At 33.1% G+C, this 22,116-nt stretch overlaps 1 protein-coding gene across 1 annotated transcript; it reads left to right on the top strand.

Moving 5' to 3' along the window:
- The first annotated feature begins 855 nt into the window (after positions 1-855).
- On the top strand, positions 856-21,941 carry LOC111700441 (DNA topoisomerase 3-beta). Its single transcript, XM_023471342.1, has 20 exons — positions 856-861; positions 1,952-2,016; positions 3,041-3,103; positions 3,598-3,675; positions 5,642-5,705; positions 6,314-6,357; positions 7,202-7,276; positions 7,870-7,926; positions 8,107-8,162; positions 8,754-8,857; positions 9,708-9,778; positions 10,312-10,438; positions 12,823-12,921; positions 13,759-13,833; positions 16,076-16,182; positions 16,948-17,022; positions 18,694-18,754; positions 20,163-20,239; positions 21,484-21,527; positions 21,871-21,941. The coding sequence occupies exons 2-20, from the start codon at positions 1,952-1,954 to the stop codon at positions 21,921-21,923; spliced, it is 1,395 nt and encodes a 464-aa protein (XP_023327110.1). The 5' UTR covers positions 856-861; the 3' UTR covers positions 21,924-21,941.
- Positions 21,942-22,116: the final 175 nt, after the last annotated feature.

Raw genomic sequence — 22,116 nt, 5'->3', positions numbered from 1 at the left:
AAAACCCCTTTTTGAAAAAAATATTGATACCTTTTTTAACTATGTAAATTATTCGATCAATTACACACTTCCATATTACAGTGTTGATAATATATGTATGTGTGCCCCCCTCAGGGAGTGGGGGGGGCGAGTTTTCAGCCACTCTGTCTTATGCCCCTGCTAATCAAGTATGAATTAGATATTATTGTTTTTGTTTCCCTAAACTATTCATTTTCATTGGTGGGTTTTCTGGGAAAGCGACCTGCGCATTTCTTGCTTATTTGAATCAATAGAGAAACTCACAGAATTAAACACTTTTTGAGTCGGAAAAACGGTTAATTGTATTTTCCACATTTTGACCAAAATAAGGTTTCATTATACCGTTGTAAATCGGACATTGCAAGCTTTGCATGGAGGGTCACTTAAACTTACATTTACCGTTCCTTTAAGTTTATCATTTAACAACCAAATTCATATCGATATAACTCGAGTTCTTTAGGTCACCATGTAATTTGCGGGTACTTCCCTTGTTTGTTATTTATTTTATGATATATTGATTTGCTGTCGATATTAATAAGTTGCATTTCATAATTTGATCTTCAACATTTTCCAGCTGTTTTCTAAATCTCGAAATATTTGCCCTTAATTTTTTAAAATTTTCTTAAGGGGAGGGTCAGTTAAAACGATAAGTGAAAAACTTAAACATGGAAAAGTGAATAACATTTGTTCCCACATTTTTTGTTGTTGAAGCACAAATGATGCCCATTTGCAAATTTTTTTCAAATCCCTCAAAAAATGTAGACAGGATTCGTAAATGTATTTAAATTCCTCAAAAAATGAAGACAGGATTCGTAAATGTATTATATATATATCCATATACAGGTAGTTCTTCATATATCCATCCATATATACATATATATCCATATACAGGTAGATCTTCATATATCCATCCATATAACCTGCCTCTTGACTTAAAAAGAAGCAACTCTCTAAGTATAATTGAAAATAGACTACTAAACTCTCTTTTAAATTACATTACAATGTGTTTTAAACCAAATTGTTACTCATGTAAAACTTATAAAATATATTTTAATATGTTTGAGATTTGTTTTGTACATGTCAGAAAATTATTTTAAAATCTATTTATTCTAATCAATGTATAAACTATTTTGCATAGGATAAAATCGCAACCTGATCTCCAATAGTTCTCCTCTAAAATCTTTTTAATTGAAATTGCTTTAATTCAATTGTAACATCGTTCTGTATACACAGATACATGTATTTAGCAATAAACTTTATCTATCTATCTATCTATCCATCCTTATATATACATTTCCATTCATTCATTCATCCATATATATATCCATTCATCTATCTATCTATCCGTATATCTATCCATATACAGTAAGGGGGGTCGATTTTGACATTTTATTAAAAATCTAAATATTGTCAGTTGGTATTGGATGGGTATTGTCAATCTGAACAACTTTTAGAAAAAAGTTATTTTGTAAAATTAAAATTGTCATGCGAAAATGACTTTAGGGAGTGGAAAAAAATCAAGAATATCATAAGTAAATTTTTTTTATTTAAAAAATATGTCGATATGGGTAACTGAGAGTCCGCTGATTACTACTGCCCCTTTGTTTTCGTATCGATATCTTGAAAATTGTTACATCTAGGGCCAAAAAACTGGTACTTTTGGGATTTTGGACTAATTTTTCGCTCAAAAACAGTTTTTTGGTAATAGCGGATTTTGATAATTTCAACGTTTCTGAGTTCAGTGTTCGAAAAAATTCTTTTTTTGCATGAGTTAGGGAATTTTTCGACTTTAAAACTCAGAAAACCCGGTTTCCTCATGGCAATTTAGATTTTTCAAAAAATCATCTTTTCTAATGTTGCTTGTACATCTAAATCTCTTCCAATTCCGAGTGACACAGTGTAATTGGAAAAATCGACCCCCCTTTCTATACAGATGGGAAACCCAGAGGACGGACTCAGAGCTAACGAGGACGTTACTCAACATCTTGTTCTTCTCAGGTTAGTGGAGAGGACAAAAACTAGGACAAAGATTAGGATAAGAATTAGGTTAAGAACAAGAATCAGGGTAAGGACAAGAAATGGATCAGGGTTATGACAGAAATCAGGATAAAGAGGAAGACGAGAACAATATCAATGAAATTGACAAGGATTAGGATATGTGCTAAGAACAGGATTAACACCAGGATTAAGAACAGGGTTGAAACCAGAATTAGGACCAGGATTAAAACCAGGATTAAGAACAGGACTAAAACCAGGATTAAGACCAGGAGTAAAACCAGAATTAGGACCAGGATTAAAACCAGGACTAAAACCAGGATTAAGACCAGGATTAAGAACAGGATTAAAACCAGGATTAAGAACAGGATTTAGAACAGGATTAAGAACAGTATTAAGAACAGGATTAAGAACAGGATTAAGAACAGGATTAAAACCAGGATTAAGAACAGGATTAAGAACAGGATTAAGAACAGTATTAAGAACAGTATTAAGAACAGTATTAAGAACAGGTTTAAGAACAGGATTAAGAACAGGATTAAAACCAGGATTAAGAACAGGATTAAGAACAGGATTAAGAACAGTATTAAGAACAGGATTGAGACATTAAATACTTCGGATTTACATTATACAGGGTGAGACTTGAATGACGACAAAGGGCTCTTTAAATATACCTTAAGTATCGTCTTTATATAATAAACTAGATTAGTTTGCAAACATATAAACAAACAGTTGCAGTTGCAGTTGCAGTTGCAGTTGCAGGTGCAGTTGCAGTTGCAGTTGCAGGTGCAGGTGCAGTTGCAGTTGCAGTTGCAGTTGCAGTTGCAGGTGCAGTTGCAGTTGCAGGTGCAGGTGCAGGTGCAGGTGCAGGTGCAGGTGCAGGTGCAGTTGCAGTTGCAGTTGCAGTTGCAGTTGCAGTTGCAGTTGCAGTTGCAGTTGCAGTTGAATTCTCAACCTGCGTGGTTAACCCTGTATAGTGTAATTGTATACCCCTATTAATAATATGATAAACCCCTAATATGTTCAGGTCTGGAGAGGACAAGGATGGAGAATTATTAAACCTATTCACTCAAAGATTCAACAGCAACAGGTAGGGTAGAGAACTAACCATTAGCTGGGTTTTCTCTATATGCTGGAGACATTATTTGAGTATTAATAAATATTGGTAAAAATAATCAATATTTTATAGACTTAACGTGGATATTCTCAATATATCTCTAATTGATGGTCTAGAGATAATTAACAAAAATAACCACAAAACACATAATAATGACATTTTATGAAAAAAATATTACCTCTCCAGTTTTTTGCATTGAAAATTCAAATAACGTTATTGAAAATCTTGCTTTACAATATACATTTGGCGGGAAGCTTTGTCTTAAATAGTTTTCTTAAATACTTCTCAAAGAGGTAATCAGAAATGTGTATCAGAAATACCACTCTTTCAATGGTGGTGGGTCAATTACTTTTACGATAATAGTTCGTTTAAAGAAACATTGATCAATAAATATATGGGCATTCAATGTCTTAATTAATTACGACTCAAATTTACATTTTACATTTATTTCTAGCGTTTTTATCTAGAGATTTGGTTCTGGTGTTTGTTGCGCGGAAGAACACTTGTGATTTTGTAGCGAATATGCTGAACAGAAAGGGAATCAGGTCAGGTTTGAAATAAGTTTAAAAAATTTCAATCATTGATGTTAAAAACGATTTTACTGTTTTTGTTAATTTGTTGTATTATGTTTTGGGTTTTGTGTTTTGGCTTTGATGTGTAATTGATTTGTCAAAAAAAAATTATTGTTTGGGTGATCAATTGAAGTTATCTTTTGGTAAGTTAATTGATTGATTTTTTTGGTCAAGTAAATAATTGATTGATTGGTTGAATAATTGATATTTTTAATGTGTGGTTCATTGTGTTATTTATTTAATGTTTTGTAATGTGATTGATTTTTTTTGTTGGGTGGGGTTGAGAGTGTGTGACACCAGTGTTCGTTAGATCACTGAAGTTAAGCACACTTGTCCACAAACAGTAAATGGATTGGTGTCCAGACTGGTGTTCACGGGTTCGATTCCCGTACTCCACACAAACCTGTGGTTTCAAAAACATCTTAAGCCGACATCTGGTTAAGCAGTTATGACCACCTGACGGATGTAGGAGGACAGAGGGGCGGCTGTCAACAACTCTCGCATCGAAAGGGTGCGTGCTTTCTACTCAACAAGAAAGAAGCTTCAAGTGGGATTGATCCAAGGAATGATGATGAAGAGAGGAATAGTGGACAAGCAGGGAGGAGGGGAGGAAGGCCAACCACATCAATCTCTAGTCCGAACCACATTCTCATCATTTTCTCGTCCGAACCACATCGAAATCCTCGTCCTTTCAATATTATTTTTTTTTAAGTGTCCGATCCTTGAAAATAAATACATTTTTTAAAAATATGGCAACGTTAGGGCATAAAACATGACTAGAATAAAGTTTTCCAAGGATTTTGAGATGTTGAAATCTTCAAATCCACGAGAATGATGTCAAACATTATTTAGGTTAAAAATTGAATCTCCTCTGCCTCCCAAATGGATAACTTTCACAAATAAAAATTTATACCAAAGAATTCGCGTGAACATGGTCTTTAATCTTTCCATTTCAACCCATACAAAATAATCATTGATTTCTGATTTATTTACAAATAAGGTAGATTGTTGTCCCCACTAAGAGACCACTGCTGCCTGCCGCATGCTTAAAATTATAGAAAAAATAATGTTCAATTTATATTATTCAAATCATTTGCTACAATTAATTGGTCACAACCCTATGAATTCAAACAGTATTTAATCATATAAAAATTGTAAGTCATATCTCTAACCCAAATTCAGCTTGAATATTACAAAAAGTTGTTTACATGAAGTTTGAGAATGTTTTGCGGCATTTTCCGCAAAAGAAAGGGCTCTTAAACAGACGCTGTTTTGTAGAACATCGTTTATGGAGCAGTTTCATTTTTACACAAATCTAAAATTTAATTGGGAAAATTTGATATTTCATCTATGCCCTAACGTCGCCAGATTTTTTAAAAATATATTTATTTTCATGGATCGGACACTTAAAAAAAATAATATTGAAAGGACGAGGATTTTCATGTGGTTCGGACGAGAAAATGATGAGAATGTGGTTCGGACTAGAGATTGATGTGGTTGGCCTTCCTCCCCTCCAGGGAGAGTCTATGGTTGCCTATCAGTATGCCACCCGGGCCTCATTCCAGTATATCAGAAGAATTCCTGCACTCTATATTCTCAGGCCTAAGAAGCACTTATGCGGCTGGAATCTTGTCAACGCTCTTCTCAGTATGAATGAAGCATGTATGGATGAATGTGCTTCCAGATTACAACCCCTGGTAGATCAATAAAAAAAAAACTCAGATAACACGAAACTTTCGCTATAGAAAAAAAATCCGAGATTTGATCGTAACAACCTGATCATGTCCTGGGGACAAAAAATCTTTTTTTAAAAAGATTTATTGTTTTTTTATTCTTTGGTCGGTTTGGTCTTAGCTGACTGTTTGATTGATTGGTATGTTTAAGTTTATAGCTAGTGATATGCATTGATTGATTGATTGATTGATTTATTGATTTTTAGGGCTAGTGCTATGCATAGTGATCGGACCCAGGAATATAGAGAGCAGACTTTAGCCTCCTTCAAGGAACCAGATCTTAATTTTAAATATTCATAAATATAATTTTTAACATTAATGAATTAAACGAATTGGGGACTAGATATTCGGAGTATTTAATTATCCAAAGTTTGATAATGGTACTCGGATAATGGTACTCGGATAATGGTACTCGGATAATGGTACTCGGATAGGGTTACAAATTTCACAAAATGAAGGGGCTTCTTTAAATAATAATTTCTTGCTCCGAATTTCGAACTTTTTTATATTTCATTCTTAGATTCCTTTTGTAAACGCACGGAATAAAATGATCAGGATTTGTCTCATACCAGATAGAAATTAAACTAAATCGGCGCCACTGTTTCTCAAACATAAGTTTCGTTTAGTTCTTTTTGTCACTTTCAATAATTTTCGGATTTTCCTTTTTTTATTGGTAGATTTCCAACAAATTGTAACGATGCATTTTTTGAAAAAATTTTAAATTTCGACTGGCCATAAACATCAGCTTACCCGGGTTCAGTGAGTTAACACAATAAATTTGGTCCTGATTAGTTCAGACGTTCTTAAGTTTATTAGAGTTGACAAAGAAACAAACAGAAAAGCCCAATGAATATACAAATTATGTAAGACTGGTTTAGAATGGGAGTTGTCCCGTCCTAGTCGCCACTGATGTTGCATCAAGGTATACTTACTGAGAAAGAGGGGACGTTATTTAAGAGGGTGGAATGTTATTTAAGATGTTGGAACGTTATTTAAGATGTTGGAAGGTTATTTAAGATAAACGAACGTTATTAAAAAGATTGGAACGTCATTTAAGAGAGTGACTTATTATTAGAGAGGATGGAATGTTATTAAAAAGGGTGAAACGTTTTCAAAGAGGGTGGAACGTTATTAAAGAGGATGGAATGTTATTTTGAGAGAGCGGAATATTACTAACGTTGGATGGATCGTTATACAAGAAGGTGACACATCAAAAAAAGAGGTACACAACATTATCCAAGAGGACGTAACGTTGTTAAAGAGGCTAGAACGGTATCAAAGAGGATTGCACATTACTTTAGAAGGTGAAACGTTAATAAAGAGTGTGGAACGTTGTTTATAAGAGATTGAGATTCAAGAAATATGATGAAAGAGGGTGCTTTTAAAAAAAGAGTGTGGAACATTATTTAATATGGAAGGGGTATAAAACTTAATTGAAAAAAGAATATGTGCCCATATTCAATTTCTACATCTTAAATATGTTAACACTGTGTTTTCCCTCAGGCATAGTTCAGTACCACTAAAAAAGAAAGGAAACTTATTTTCACAGGAACTGAAAAAGTGTAATTAAACATTAAGAAAAACTTGTACAAGATCTGTTAGAAAAATTATCTGATAGTATTTAAATTTATATTTATATTTATATTTATATAGGTTGCAGAGAAACCTAGTGTTGCAGAAATGATTTATTATTTGGGTGTTGATGGATACAGAGAAACCTAGCGTTTGCAAAGATGATTTATTATTTAGTTATATTTATATTCTAGAGGTTTGGATGTGAAGGGAGTTAGTGCGGTGATAAATTATGATTTAGCAAACAATACTGAAGATTATGTACATAGGTGAGGAATTTTATGTAAATTGAACACATCTACAATCTACACATGTACAGTGTAAAATGTACATTTAAGAAATTATATTTACATAGTACACAGCTTTGTAAAGTTAATTATTCATGATTTTTTTTTCACTTACAATAATTATATTCTATACATTAAATGTTTTAATATTTTTACATATTTTTTAACATCGTTTTAGACTTAAAACAATGTGTTAGAAAGAATTTATTTTTTAAACATTTTTATTGAATAGATGAATATTTTTACGTATGAAAATTTTAAAATTTCAACCTTTTTTTGCTTAAATTGTTCAAGATAAACTTTGTTGTATAAAGAAAAACAAACTTGATTGATTGATTGATTGCTTGATGGATTGATTGATTGATTGATAGATTGATTAATAGATCTCTTGATGGATTGGTGGATTGGTGGATTAATTGATCTCTTGATGGATTGGTGGATTGATGGATTGATTGATCTCTTGATGGAATGGTGGATTGATTGATCTCTTGATGGATTGATTGATTGATCTCATTGACTGATTGATTTATTGATTGATTGCTTTCTCTCTTGATTAATATATTGATTGATTGCAGAATTGGAAGAACTGGACGAGCTGGTTGTAAAGGAGAATCTTTTACCTTTCTCACAAGGTTGGTTTTATTCTTAATCTAATAATAAATATGGAGAAGGTGGGGGGGACGGGGTGTACAGTGAAGATCAGTTTATAATATCTAGAAAAACAAAGAAAAAAATCGCCAATTTTTTAAAGAAGATTATGAATATCTCATGCACGCTTGATGAAGATGTCATTGATAATTAGACTGTTTAAGGAGTGGTGAGGATGTCTGGAAAGCTATGGGTATAGTCGAAGTAATGCAGAAAACTAGTAAGCATTTTTTATATTTTTTTCTATTTGTCGATCTGTCTTTTCTCTGCATTTCTTTTGATCCTAAACTTACTAGTTTCTTAATTCAAATTAGAGCTAGGATGTAAATGTATAGTATTCGCCCGTCTACAGGCCGATATGATGAAAATTATTTCTGGGCACGGGCAGCTGGAGTACATTTGAATTTCCGAGCCAGGTCAACCTTTCCGGTCTTAGTTTGTACTGTACCGCCTGGCAGGGGTCAACAAAGATTGTCTAGCTCTGATTACAGGACTAGCTGGGGCAACGAGGTTGACGCGGTCAGACTTTACACTTCTATAAGTTGAATTTCTTTTATTACAGCGACAGATCTGCGTGTAGGGTCGACTACGAAAGTAGCTTTTCTATCAATTGATTTTATCTATCTATTTGTCGATCTGTCTTTTCATTTGTCGATCCTTCTATCTATCTTTTTGTCGATCAATCTTTCATTTAACTATATTTCTACATAAAAATATATGCATATATCTATCCAATTATCCATCTATCTATCTTTCTATATCTATCTATCTATCTATCTATATCTATCTATCTATCTATCTATCTATCTAGATCAGAGTATACCTGTAGAAGTGAAGGAACTTGTTGACCGGCAGTTAGATCGTCAGCAGATAAATCAACAGAGAAGGAATCAAGAGGATCAACAATTCCAGAAGGTTAGATCAGGGTTTCATACCTCCAGGGGTTAGGTTAGGTTAGATCAGGGTTTCATACCTCCAGGGGTTAGGTTAGGTTAGATCAGGGTTTCATACCCCCAGGGGTTAGGTTAGGTTAGATCAGGGTTTCATACCTCCAGGGGTGGCCAATTTGTACGGATTGTGTAATTGTTCGGATTTTTTTACTTTTTACCAAAAATTGTACGGATTGTACGGATATAATATAATGTCTCAAATTGTACGGATTTTCAGGATTTTTAGCCCGGAAAACATTATTGTTTTATTTATTTATTTGTTGTTACAATGAGCAATCAAATTCATGCTTTCATCTTTTTGAGAATATGTTCCGAAAGTGTTCATTCGAGAACTGTTCCAGAAACACATGGTGTCCCACAAAAGATGGTTGCAGAGATGATTTATTATTTGGGTGTTGAATGTTGATGGTTGCAAAGAAACCACGTTTTGAAAATATGATTTATTATTTAGGTGTTGATGGTTACTGAGAAACCTAGCGTTTGCAAAGATGATTTATTATTTGAGCGTGATGGTTGCAGAGAAACCTAGTGTTGCAGAAATGATTTATTATTTGGGTGTTGATGGATACAGAGAAACCTAGCGTTTGCAAAGATGATTTATTATTTAGGTGTTGATGGTTTCAGAGAAACCTTGTGTTCAAAATATGATTTATTATTTAGGTATAGATGGTTTCAGAGAAACCAAGTGTTGCAAAGATGATTTATTATTTGAGCGTGATGGTTGCAGAGAAACCTAGTGTTTCAAAGATGATTTATTATTTAGGTGTTGATGGTTGCAGAGAAACCAAGTGTTGTAAAGATGATTTATTATTTAGGTGTTGATGGTTGCAGAGAAACCTAGTGTTGCAAAGATGATTGCTGAACACCTGTCTGGAGGAAGATTCAGGGATATATATTAATCAGTTCTTGAAAACTTATTCTCAACAAATTTCTTGCAATATTGTTATTTTTATTATCATTGTCACTTTCATTGATATTTTCATTATCATTATCATTTTCATTGTTAATTGTCAATTTGCCAATTTTATTATTATTATTACTTCTCTGTTATTTTCCTTGTCATTGTTAAGTTTTTGTTATTTTATTTGTCATTTTCATTGCTATTTACTTCATCATTGTCATTGTTATTGTTATTTAAAGGAAAAATTTACTATTGTTGTTGCAGTGTCGTTGTTCTTTAATGGATTTGTGATTTTTATATTTTTTAGTTGTTATTGCTATTGATATTGTCATTGTTATTGCTTTTGTCATTGTTATTGTTTTTGATATTTTTATTTTAAAGATAATTTGTCTGGTAATTGTTATTTGTTGCCCTTGTTTTTATTGTCATTGTCGTTGTATATGCTGTTGTTAATGTTAATATTATTATCAATATCATCATAATTATTATGTTGATCTGATTAAGAATTCTATCTGTAGGATAAGAAAAGGACAGTCTCGTGCAAACCAGATTTTTGAGTTCATTAAATACTTCGGACCCTGCCAGCAGCGCTGCAAGATAATTGTGACAAGTGTTGTTGGACACATTTACGGACTAACCTTTGAGGTAGTAAACTAGTGTTTTTGGACACATTTACGGACTAACCTTTGAGGTATAAAACTATTGTTGTTGGCCACATTTACGGACTTAACTTTGAGGTAGAAAACTAGTGTTGTTGGACACATTTACGACTAACCTTTGAGGTATAAAACTAGTGTTGTTGGCCACATTTACGGACTTCACTTTGAGGTAGAGAACTAGTGTTGTTGGACACATTTTCGGACTAACCTTTGAGGTAGAAAACTAGTGTAGTTGGACACATTTACGGACTTACCTTTGAGGTAGAAAACTAGTGTAGTTGAACACATTTACGGACTTACCTTTGAGGTAGAAAACTAGTGTAGTTGGACACATTTACGGACTTAGTGTAGTTGGACACATTTACGGACTTACCTTTGAGGTAGAAAACTAGTGTTGTTGGACATATTTACGTACTTAACTTTGAGGTAGAAAACTAGTGTTGTTGGCCACATTTACGGACTTAACTTTAAGGTAGAAAACTAGTGTTGTTGGACACATTTACGGACTAACCTTTGAGGTAGAAAACTAGTGTTGCTGGACACATTTACGGACTTACCTTTGCAGTAGAAAACTAGTGTTGTTGGACACATTTACGGACTTAACTTTGAGGTAGAAAACTAGTGTAGTTGGACACATTTACAGACTAACCTTTGAGTTAAAAAACTAGTGTTGTTGGACACATTTACGGACTAACCTTTGAGGTAGAAAACTAGTGTAGTTGGACACATTTACAGACTAACCTTTGAGTTAAAAAACTAGTGTTGTTGGACACATTTACGGACTAACCTTTGAGGTAGAAAACTAGTGTAGTTGGACACATTTACGGACTTACCTTTGAGGTAGAAAACTAGTGTTGTTGGACACATTTACGGACTTAACTTTGAGGTAGAAAACTAGTGTTGTTGGCCACATTTACGGACTTAACTTTGAGGTAGAAAACTAGTGTTGTTGGCCACATTTACGGACTTAACTTTGAGGTAGAAAACTAGTGTTGTTGGACACATTTACGGACTAACCTTTGAGGTAGAAAACTAGTGTTGTTGGACACATTTACGGACTTAACTTTGAGGTAGAATTTTTTTAGTAAAAATTTGTGGTTTTAAAGATTCTAAAAAAATAGCCATTTTTAAAATGAAGATCGACCCTTGGTTCATGTTCTGGTAAATGTTTACCCTTGATCCATCTTCTGGTGAATATTGAACCCCTGGTTCATCATCTGGTAATTGTTTACCCTTGGTCAATGTTCTGGTAAATATTAAATCCCTGGTTCATGTTCTGGTAATTGTTTACCCTTGGTCAATGTTCTGGTAAATATTAAACCCCTGGTTCATCATCTGGTAAATATATACCCTTGATCCATGTTCTGGTAAATATATACCCTTGATCCATGTCCTGGTAAATATAAACCCCTGGTTCATCATCTGGTAAATATATACCCTTGATCCATGTCCTGGTAAATATATACCCCTGGTTCATGTTCTGGTAAATATTAAACCCCTGGTTCATGATCTGGTAAATATATACCCTTGATCCATGTCCTGGTAAATATAAACCTCTGGTTCATCATCTGGTAAATATATACCCTTGATCCATGTCCTGGTAAATATATACCCCTGGTTCATGTTATGGTAAATATATACCCCTGGTTCATGATCTGGTAAATATATACCCTTGATCCATGTCCTGGTAAATATAAACCTCTGGTTCATGTTCTGGTAAATATAAACCCCTGGTTCATGTTCTGGTAAATGTTTAACCTTGGTCCCTGTTCTGGTAAATATATACCCCTGGTTCTGTCCTGGTAAATGTTTACCCTTGGTCAATGTTCTGGTAAATATAAACCTCTGGTTTATGTTCTGGTAAATATAAACCCCTGGTCCATGTTCTGGTTAATATATACCCCTGGTTCTGTTCTGGTAAATGTTTACCCTTGGTAAATATAAACCTCTGGTTTATGTTCTGGTAAATAACCTCTGGTTCATGTTCTGGTAAATATATACCCCTGGTCATGTTCTGGTTAATATATATTCCTTGTTCATATTCTGGTAAATGTTTACCCTTGGTCCATGTTCTGGTAAATATATACCCCTGGTCATGTTCTGGTTAATATATATTCCTTGTTCATGTTCTGGTAAATGTTTACCCTTGGTCCATGTTCTGGTAAGTGGTAAATATCAACCCCTGGTTCATGTTATGGTAAATATATACCTCTGGTTCTTGATCTGGTAAATGTATACTACTTGTTCACGTTTTAGTAAATATATACCCCTGGTTCATGTTTTAGTAAATATATACCCCTGGTTCATGTTTTAGTAAATATATACCCCTGGTTCATGTTTTAGTAAATATATACCCCTGGTTTATCAAAGGATGGAAGAGTGAGAGATCTGGGTCAACTGTTCTCAGCTAAATGCCAGAAAATTGTTGAGGACACAACAAAGAAGCTCAGGGTTGTAGAACACCTTCAGGTTACTGTTTAGGAAACTATAGTTAGATTGTTAGGAAACTAGAGTTAGATTTTTAGGAAACTATAGTTAGATTGTTAGGAAACTAGAGTTAGATTGTTAGGAAACTTGTTAGATTGTTAGGAAACTAGAGTTAGATTGTTTGAAAATTAGAGTTAGATTGTTAGGAAACTAGAGTTAGATTGTTAGGAAACTTGTTAGATTGTTAGGAAACTAGAGTTAGATTGTTTGAAAATTAGAGTTAGATTGTTAGGAAACTAGAGTTAGATTGTTAGGAAACTTGTTAGATTGTTAGGAAACTAGAGTTAGATTGTTAGGAAACTTGTTAGATTGTTAGGAAACTAGAGTTAGATTGTTTGAAAATTAGAGTTAGATTGTTAGGAAACTAGAGTTATATTGTTAGGAAACTATAGTTAGATTGTTAGGAAATTAGAGTTAGATTGTTAGGAAACTAGAGTTAGATTATTAGGAAACTAGAGTTAGATTGTTAGGAAACTAGAGTTAGATTGTCAAAAAACTAGAGTCAGATTGTTGGGAAATTAGAGTTATATTGTTAGGAAACTAGAGTTAGATTGTTAGGAAACTAGAGTCAGATTGTTGGGAAACTAGAGTTAGATTGTTAGGAAACTAGAGTTAGATATTGTTATGATAGAAGAAATATGTTGTCAGAAAACCAGAGTTTGGTTTTGAAAATAAGGAAGATTACAAAAATAAAGTTACCACATCGGAACTTGGCAGGCAGGGGTTCGTTTTAAGACTAAAACCAGCTCTAGGGAAGTGTTTTAGTCTTCTTTAAAACTTTTTAAAAATTTAGATAATTTGAAACAAATGTTTGTACAGGAGCTAGCAGCTGAGTCTGATTATTTGGCTTTATGGTTAGATTGTGACAGAGAGGGGGAGAATATAGGATTTGAGGTAAAAACTAACTATTTTTTTATTTTATTTTCAGTATTTTTTAAAACTATTTTTTAACTATTTTTACTATTTTTAAACTATTTCATTCCTTAAAAACAGAAAAAAGTATTTTATGAATTTACTTTTACTTTGGGCTTTTCTGATTTGAATGAAAAATTTAACAACTACTTTCATAGGTTTTCAATACTATTTCCTCAAAAATTCATTATTTTCCCCCTAAAAAAACAGTGCTTAGGATCCATTTAATGTTGATGCGGATACGGATCCGTATCCGGATCCTGGATCCGCACTGGGAAAAATGGATCTGGATCCAGGTCATTTCTTTAAGATTTACTGAATTTTTTTTTAAAAAAATAATTTTCAAATTATTTGTTTTATTTTTTTCGCTTGTTTTTATCCTAACACTTGATAAACCATTCAAAGATGAGGAAATTTTTATAATCTCTCTTTTTTCAAAAGTTCAGAATTAGGGTTTAGGAGTAAAAAAGTTTTGTTTTTGCAGTTTTTGGTTGATATTTTACCCCTTGGATCCGGATCCGTGGATCCACATATTTTTGCGGATCCGGATCCAGGAAGCCAAAATCTTGCGGATCCAACGGATCCGGATCCTAATCACTGCTAAAAAAAATTTCATTTTGGTGGATTCAGTCAAGCAAAAAATTCATAATACGACAATCATATGAGGAAAAATATGTAATAATTGAAATTCTTATATGAGATTAAATAATCTTGATGTTTAACGAAGGCCGCAGGTCTAAGCTAAAGAATGCATCAAGATTATTTCATCGAATTCCTTTATCTCATTTTTATCCTTATAAGATTAATAATATATCATATTTGTGAGGTTCCATGAGGAAACTACCCAAGAAATTTCATTTTTTTAATTCGTGTGAAATACGACTATATTAAGTTGGAACAATTGACATCATGAAGGAAAAGTTGGTTCTTTATTTGTAAATAATGCATGTGGTGTTATTGTTTCCTTAGTTTGTTTGGTTAGTTAGTATGGTGTGCTAAGACCCAAAATAAATATTCTTCAACTAGTCTAATAATTTCCTTTCTTCCACGTTCTGACTGTGTAATAATTTCCATTCACACACGTTCTGACTGTGTAATAATTTCCATTCTTCCACATTCTGACTAATAATCTATTCTTCCACGTTCTGACTGTGTAATGATTTCCATTCTTCCACTTTCTGACTGTGTAATAATTTCCATTCTTCCACGTTCTGACTGTGTAATAATTTCCATTCTTCCACGTTCTGACTGTGTAATAATTTCCATTCTTCCACGTTCTGACTGTAATAATTTCCATTCTTCCACGTTCTGACTGTGTGATAATTTCCATTCTCTCACACGTTCTGACTGTGTAATAATTTCCATTCTTCCACGTTCTGACTGTAATAATTTCCATTCTTCCACGTTCTGACTGTGTGATAATTTCCATTCTCTCACGGTCTGACTGTGTAATAATTTCCATTCTTACACGGTCTGAGCGTTAAAGAATGAAAATTCTACATCCCCCGTGTAAACATAAGCATTCTTAAATGCTAGGAAGTGAACAATATTGGAAAGTTTTTCTCTTGAACCGTGTTATAATGGGAATTTAACTATGGAACTGAACAGCGGATATTATATAAAACATTAAAGCTCTGAATGTTGTAGAGTTTAATGTTTTCAGTCGATAATAAAATGCTATTTAATTCACTTTAAACTATGACCATTGACTAATAAGCAATTATTAAATTTATTCAGTTTTAATTCACTGTTATTATTTATCTATTGATTTGTTTTCTAGTCATTATTAACATTCCTTTAGTTATTTTTGGTTTGTTTAATGAAACATATATTCACAAAATTATATTCTTAATCTTCAATCAAGGTTTGAAGAAGAAGTTTGTTCTTTCAATTTAAAGGTAGTTTTTAAAATTTGGTTATTTGTTTTCGTCATGACTAATAGAGGTGTAATCATGTTACTCTTAAAAATTACCGAATCTTAATTCAGACTATTAAGATTAAACAAAAACAACTGTGGCCTGCTTCCCAAATTACGTAATTTTTACATTCAAATTGCGTAATTTTTACATTAAAATTGCGTAATTTGACGTATTTGCGTAATTTGGCGTAATTGCGTAATTTGGCGTTATTGCTTAATTTGGCGTATTTGCGAAATTTGGCGTAATTGTGTAATTTGGTGTATTTGCGTACTTGCGTAATTTTGCGTAATTGCGTATTTTACCAGGTGATATCTCTATGCAACGAATTCATCACATATGATAATGTGTACAGAGCCAAATTTAGCGCCCTCACCTCCCAGGAACTGGTTTCAGCTTATGAGAATCTAGCCAGGCGGGTCCAAGGTTTACGCTTGCTTATCAAAGGCATTTCCTAACGGGGCTTTAAACATGAGTTTAAGCAAACCTCAATTTATGAAGTGGCATGTCTGATGAGCGGGGGAAGGCAGGCGGCCATGAGCCACCACTATTTCCCCTTCCGGGCCACATATTAGCTTTTTTCTCTTCCGGCAGCCATGAGCCACCACTATTTCCCCTTCCGTACCACCACATTTGACTCTTCCGGGCAAAACTACTTTTACTTGAAATATCACAAAGTCTAATGATTATTCAATTACTGACTCATTATACTAAATCCATCTTAAAATCACTCATTAACCAACTTTGTGATATTTCAAGATGCTCATGGCTCATGGCTGCCGGAAGAGAAAAAAGCTAATATGTGGCACGGAAGGGGAAATAGTGGTGGCTCATGGCCACCTGCCTTCTCCCGCTCGTCTGATTGCCAAAGGTGCCATTAATCCTCTATTTGATTAACATAAGGAAGAAATCGCCATTATAGTTTTTATAGGAACATGCGTAATTCTGATAATTTTCTTCATTGTCTCTGCAGTGAGAGAGAACTTGCCACTGAAAATAATCAGTCATACAAAAAAAAATCGTTCAATCTTCATCAGACAAGCCACTTAAAAGTCACTTGCAATTATTTGCACAGTTCCAATGATACGGGGGGGGGGGGGGCAATTTTGATTATAAATAAGATTTACAAAAAGGACAGAAGGTTACCAAAATCTCAATAAACATTGGACTTATTGCCCAGACCGGATAAATATGCAGCAATGAGTGTAGATGCACGTCAGGAGCTTGATCTTAAGATTGGAGTTGCATTTAGCAGGTCAGTAGTTCCTTGGAATATTTAGCAGGTCAGTAGTTCCTTGGAATATTTAGCAGGTCAGTAGTTACTTGGAATATTTAGCAGGTCAGTAGTTACTTGGAATATTTAGCAGGTCAGTAGTTACTTGGAATATTTAGCAGGTCAGTAGATACTTGGAATATTTAGCAGGTCAGTATAGATACTGAGCAGGTCAGCTAGTCAGTGTTAGACAAAAATCACATTGTTAAAGGTTTCAGGCCAGAGTTGGTTTAATTTAGTCCTCAATAAACACTGTACCCCTGTTAGCCCTGATGAACATGTTAGTCCTGATGAACATGTTAGCTCTCATGAACAACTTCACTCATGAGCCATCAACACCTTTTGTAGGTTTCTTCTGAATAGATATATATTAAACTAAGAGAAATATAAAATATTTTTTTTACCATTAAATCGCATGCCAACAGAAAAGGTGATTTTAAGGCCATTTTTGAACATTTCTTTATTTAAGTGATAAACTTGTTGTTAAATCCACAGTTTTCAACTTAGAATGGTTCGATTTCATTTTGGGAATCCCAGACACTTCTCTTAAAGACAAAGGTATTGAAATTTCATTGTTTGAAAATTTGTCAATTCTTTTTGCAACTTTGTCGATGTTTTTGCCACGCACTTACACCTTAAGAACACCACCTTAAAAGTTTGCCATATTTCTTTCTTCTGTATGTCTTCGTAACAACCTGATCATGTTTCGATACAACCAGATCATGTCTTTTGTAACAACCCGATCATGTCCTGGGGACAAAAAAAATCTCTTTTTTTTTATTTCTTCTGTTTTTTGTATAGTGAAATGTTCCTTAAATATGCTTGTTTAAATTCTTATATCTTCAGAAATGGTCGACCTGTGAGTATTTATAAAAAAGAAACTTTAAGCCTATTTTCAAAAATTCTAAATTTTCTTACACATTCAATGTGTGTAAAGACTTGTTTAGTTTTTGCTACCATAATAATCATTATGGTAAAATTTAATAATTTCAAATAAAGTTCAAAAATCGCGTTTTTTCTGTTGGCGGCATCCTATATAATGGTAAATAATAAGATTTTTAATGATTCATCTTAGTTTCACATATACCTATTTAGAAGAAAAGCTATTTTTACAGGGCCGCCCCAACCTTAGGCCCCAATGAGCACGTTAAGTTCTGATAACGGCTATAAACCAAAGAGAATAGAATATATATTAGAGTGGAATTTACTAGAAAAAAGTGTAAAACGGCCATTTTGTTGTACTGTTTCCATACTGCAGGTATACTTCACATATTTGTGCTATATAACCTTTTGGGCCCTGGAACATCATTTTATAGAAAATTTAAAATTAATATTTAAAGAAAATTTAATTATGAAATTGGCTGGTTTCATAATTGACCAATGAACATTTCACCTAATTCATTTTATAAAGTTTATTTAACAGCTTTAAAAAATTCGAAGTTGAAATGGATAGTCTAGTTAACATACTGTATTAATGTACTCAACTGCATATAATTTGTGAACATTTACATGATTTGTACACTTTGAACTCCCTTTCAGACTGAAAGAGACTGACAAAATTCATACCGAGGGATTGTCTAAATTCCACTCTAATATATATTCTCTCTCTCTTTGGTATCAACCCTAATATATTTCAGAATCTTATTTCTCTAGACTAATGACTAGAGCATACCTGGATCAAGCTAAAGCCAAGTTTAGACTAAAGGATCAGAAGGTATATCTATCTATTAATTATCTATTATGTATATCAATCTAAACATCTATTTGTCTGTATCTATCTATTAATCTGTTTATTTATATGTTTAAAATGTTTATTTTTATCTTTTTCTGTGTGTGTCTATCTAACTATTAATCTGTTTGTCGAATGTGTAATCCATACATCTATCTATTTTTCTAACAATATACTTAATGTTTGGATTCTACGGATTTTTTTTCAAATTGTACGGATTGTATTTTAAGCCATGAAATGCACTTTTTTTACTCATTTCAACAAATTTTGCATGAAAATTTTCAACAAAAAAATCTCGTCAAAATTAAGTTAGTTAAACTTATTTTCTGCATTCTAAATATTATTAGGTTAATTGCTGATTCAGTTGACAATCAAAATGTTTTCAGAATTTTTCTAGGATATTGATTTTTGCTAAATAATGAGTTTTTCAAAAAGAAAACAAACAAGGAAACCCATCATAATGAAAAGAAGTTAAAGGCTAAATGCCATAATTAAAGATTTTTAGATTTTAAATGTTTATCCTGTTTTTCCTCTCATTCTCATCCTAATTTACTTGTTTTTCCTCTCATTCTCATCCTAATTTACTTGCTTCTCCTCTCATTCTCATCCTAATTTACTTGCTTCATCATCCTAATTTACTTGTTTCTCCTCTCATTCTCATCCTAATTTACTTGTTTTTCCTCTCATTCTCATCCTAATTTACTTGTTTCTCCTCTCATTCTCATTCTTATTTACCTGTTTTTCCTCTCATTCTCATCCTAATTTACTTGCTTCCCCTTTCATTCTCATACTAATTTAGTTGTTTCTCCTCTCATTCTCATCCTAATTTACTTGTTTCTCCACTCATTCTCATCCTAATTTACTTGTTTCTCCACTCATTCTCATCCTAATTTACTTGCTTCTCTCATTCTCATCCTAATTTACTTGTTTTTCCTCTCATTCTCATCCTAATTTACTTGTTTCTCCACTCATTCTCATCCTAATTTACTTGCTTCTCCTCTCATTCTCATCCTAATTTACTTGTTTTTCCTCTCATTCTCATCCTAATTTACTTGTTTTTCCTCTCATTCTCATCCTAATTTACTTGTTTCTCCTCTCATTCTCATCCTAATTTAGTTTTTTTCCTCTTATTCTCATTCTTATTTACTTGTTTCTCCTCTAATTATAATCCTAATTTACTTGTTTCTCCTCTCATTCTCATTCTTATTTACCTGTTTTTCCTCTCATTCTCATCCTAATTTACTTGTTTCTCCTCTCATTCTCATACTAATTTACTTGTTTCTCCTCTCATTCTCATCCTAATTTAGTTGTTTCTATTTATCTAACTATCCAACTATCCAAGTTTCTAACTATATATCTATCTCTCTATCTATTTATTAATCTATCTATCTAGGTGATTAGTTTTGGTCCCTGTCAGACTCCTACATTATGGTTCTGTGTGCAGAGACACAAACTTATTAAACAATTTAGGTCAGTTAGGTGTATATGTATATATTATATATGTAATTAATATCCCCGAGTACTATATCAGGGAAACCTGATGCCTTATCTATATTCCTTTTAATAACTATTATCATTTTATGCACACTTCGTAATCAAATAAAAGATTAACTTTATCGTTCATGAACCTTGTAAATATATATATATGTCCTAGTTGGGTGCTCGTCACGCCGGTCACCCTATTTGACCTGCAACCTTATGTTTCAATAAATGGTTAGTTAAGTGTAAAACCTCGCGTTGAAGAGACCTGGCTTAAACCCTAGGTAGAGAAGACAGAAATACAGTGCGTTTTCTGTAGTTAATCTTGACTCGGGAAGACTGGCATTTTGTGACATATATATATGTATATATATAGGCCCTTCTATACATTTTAATTCTACTTTAGGAGTATATATTTTATTTAAACAATTTAGGTCAGTTAGGTGTATATGTATATATATATATATATATATATATACATTGGCCCATTCAATACATTTTAGTTCTACTTTAGGAGTGAATATTTTATTCAAAAATTCTCCCCCTCCCGGCCTCTTGCTCATCATTGAAAACCATTTGGTACATTTACTATGAAGTTTGTTCTCATCCTTTTTAAATCTTGATACTTGATACTTAAAAATTCTTTAATTTTCCCCCAATTGCGCGAACAAAACACATCAGGTGGGCAAGTATAAGACTTCGCCAGGTCTCTTTGGCCTAGATAGGTAGGTTGGGCTGTCACGTCCGGGGGGGGGGGGGCTTTCAGATCTATTTCCTGATACTCCTGATATACCCCTGTTCATTGTTGTAAATTTAAGAATTCTGAAATACGCCAGTGCCTGAGTAGTTAGTTTTGTTTCATACGCCAATAAGATTGCTTAAAGCTTAGCAGTTGAATCAGTTCAACTAGATAGTTTTCATTTTTAATAAATGTGTACCCATCTTCTCAAACTTTAATGGGGAAAAATAATTTTAATTTTGATTCTCTTATTAAATATTTTAGATTTAAATCCCAAATTTATTTAAATTATTTTTTTAAAGAATGTTAGCTATTGTTGGCCAAGCGACTGGACCAAATTGGCTGAATTTTTTTCAGAGACCCCATAAGTGCCCTGGGGTTACAACGACAATATTTTTTTCAAAAAATTAATTTTTATTTAAAAATCGAAATTAAATTCCACGGGCAAATAGTATTAAATATGATTGTTAAATTGGATTATAAAAATTATTTTTAGGCCTGAAGAATATTATACTTTGAGAGTCTTAGCAGACATTGCAGGTAACATTATGAATTCAGTTTAAATGGATTATTGTGTTTTGTTTGGAATAGCAGAGTCATATCATATGAAACAATTGAAGTAAATGAATTGAGTTTTTACCACAAACTCTGGTCTTCTAAGCCCTATATCTTTGGATTCCAACGTCGCAAACCTTTGACATTTCAAACTATGACTTTTTAAGATCAAATAATATAAGTTTGAAATATCAAAGGTTTACGACATTGGGTTCCAAAGATATACGGATTAGAAAATCATAGTTTGTTGCAAAGACTCAATTCCTTTTCAGAAAACATCACATCTTACATACACATTGGTTAATATGAATGAATGAAATGAGTTTAGGTCGGAAACTAGAATTGGTCTGGGCGGACGGTACTACAATAACATCAAGGTAGAAAGACAGATAGACAGATATACAGATAGACAGATAGACAGATAGACAGATAGACAGATAGACAGATAGACAGATAGACAGATAGACAGATAGACAGATAGACAGATAGACAGATAGACAGATGGACAGATAGACAGATAGACAGATGGACAGATGGACAGATGGACAGATGGACAGATGGACAGATGGACAGA

The sequence above is a fragment of the Eurytemora carolleeae genome, unplaced genomic scaffold (assembly GCF_000591075.1).
Source record: "Eurytemora carolleeae unplaced genomic scaffold, Eaff_2.0 scaffold369, whole genome shotgun sequence".
NCBI lineage: Eukaryota > Metazoa > Arthropoda > Copepoda > Calanoida > Temoridae > Eurytemora > Eurytemora carolleeae.
This window is presented reverse-complemented; position numbering and strand designations above follow the sequence as displayed.

Coding starts and splice junctions, on each gene's coding strand:
- LOC111700441 (XM_023471342.1), top strand. CDS start 1,952: ATGGGAAACCCAGAGGACGGACTCAGAGCTAACGAGGACGTTACTCAA. Junction 9,779..10,311: donor CTGTCTGGAGGAAGATTCAG/GGATATATATTA, acceptor TTCTATCTGTAG/GATAAGAAAAGGACAGTCTC. Junction 12,922..13,758: donor GGGTTGTAGAACACCTTCAG/GTTACTGTTTAG, acceptor ATGTTTGTACAG/GAGCTAGCAGCTGAGTCTGA.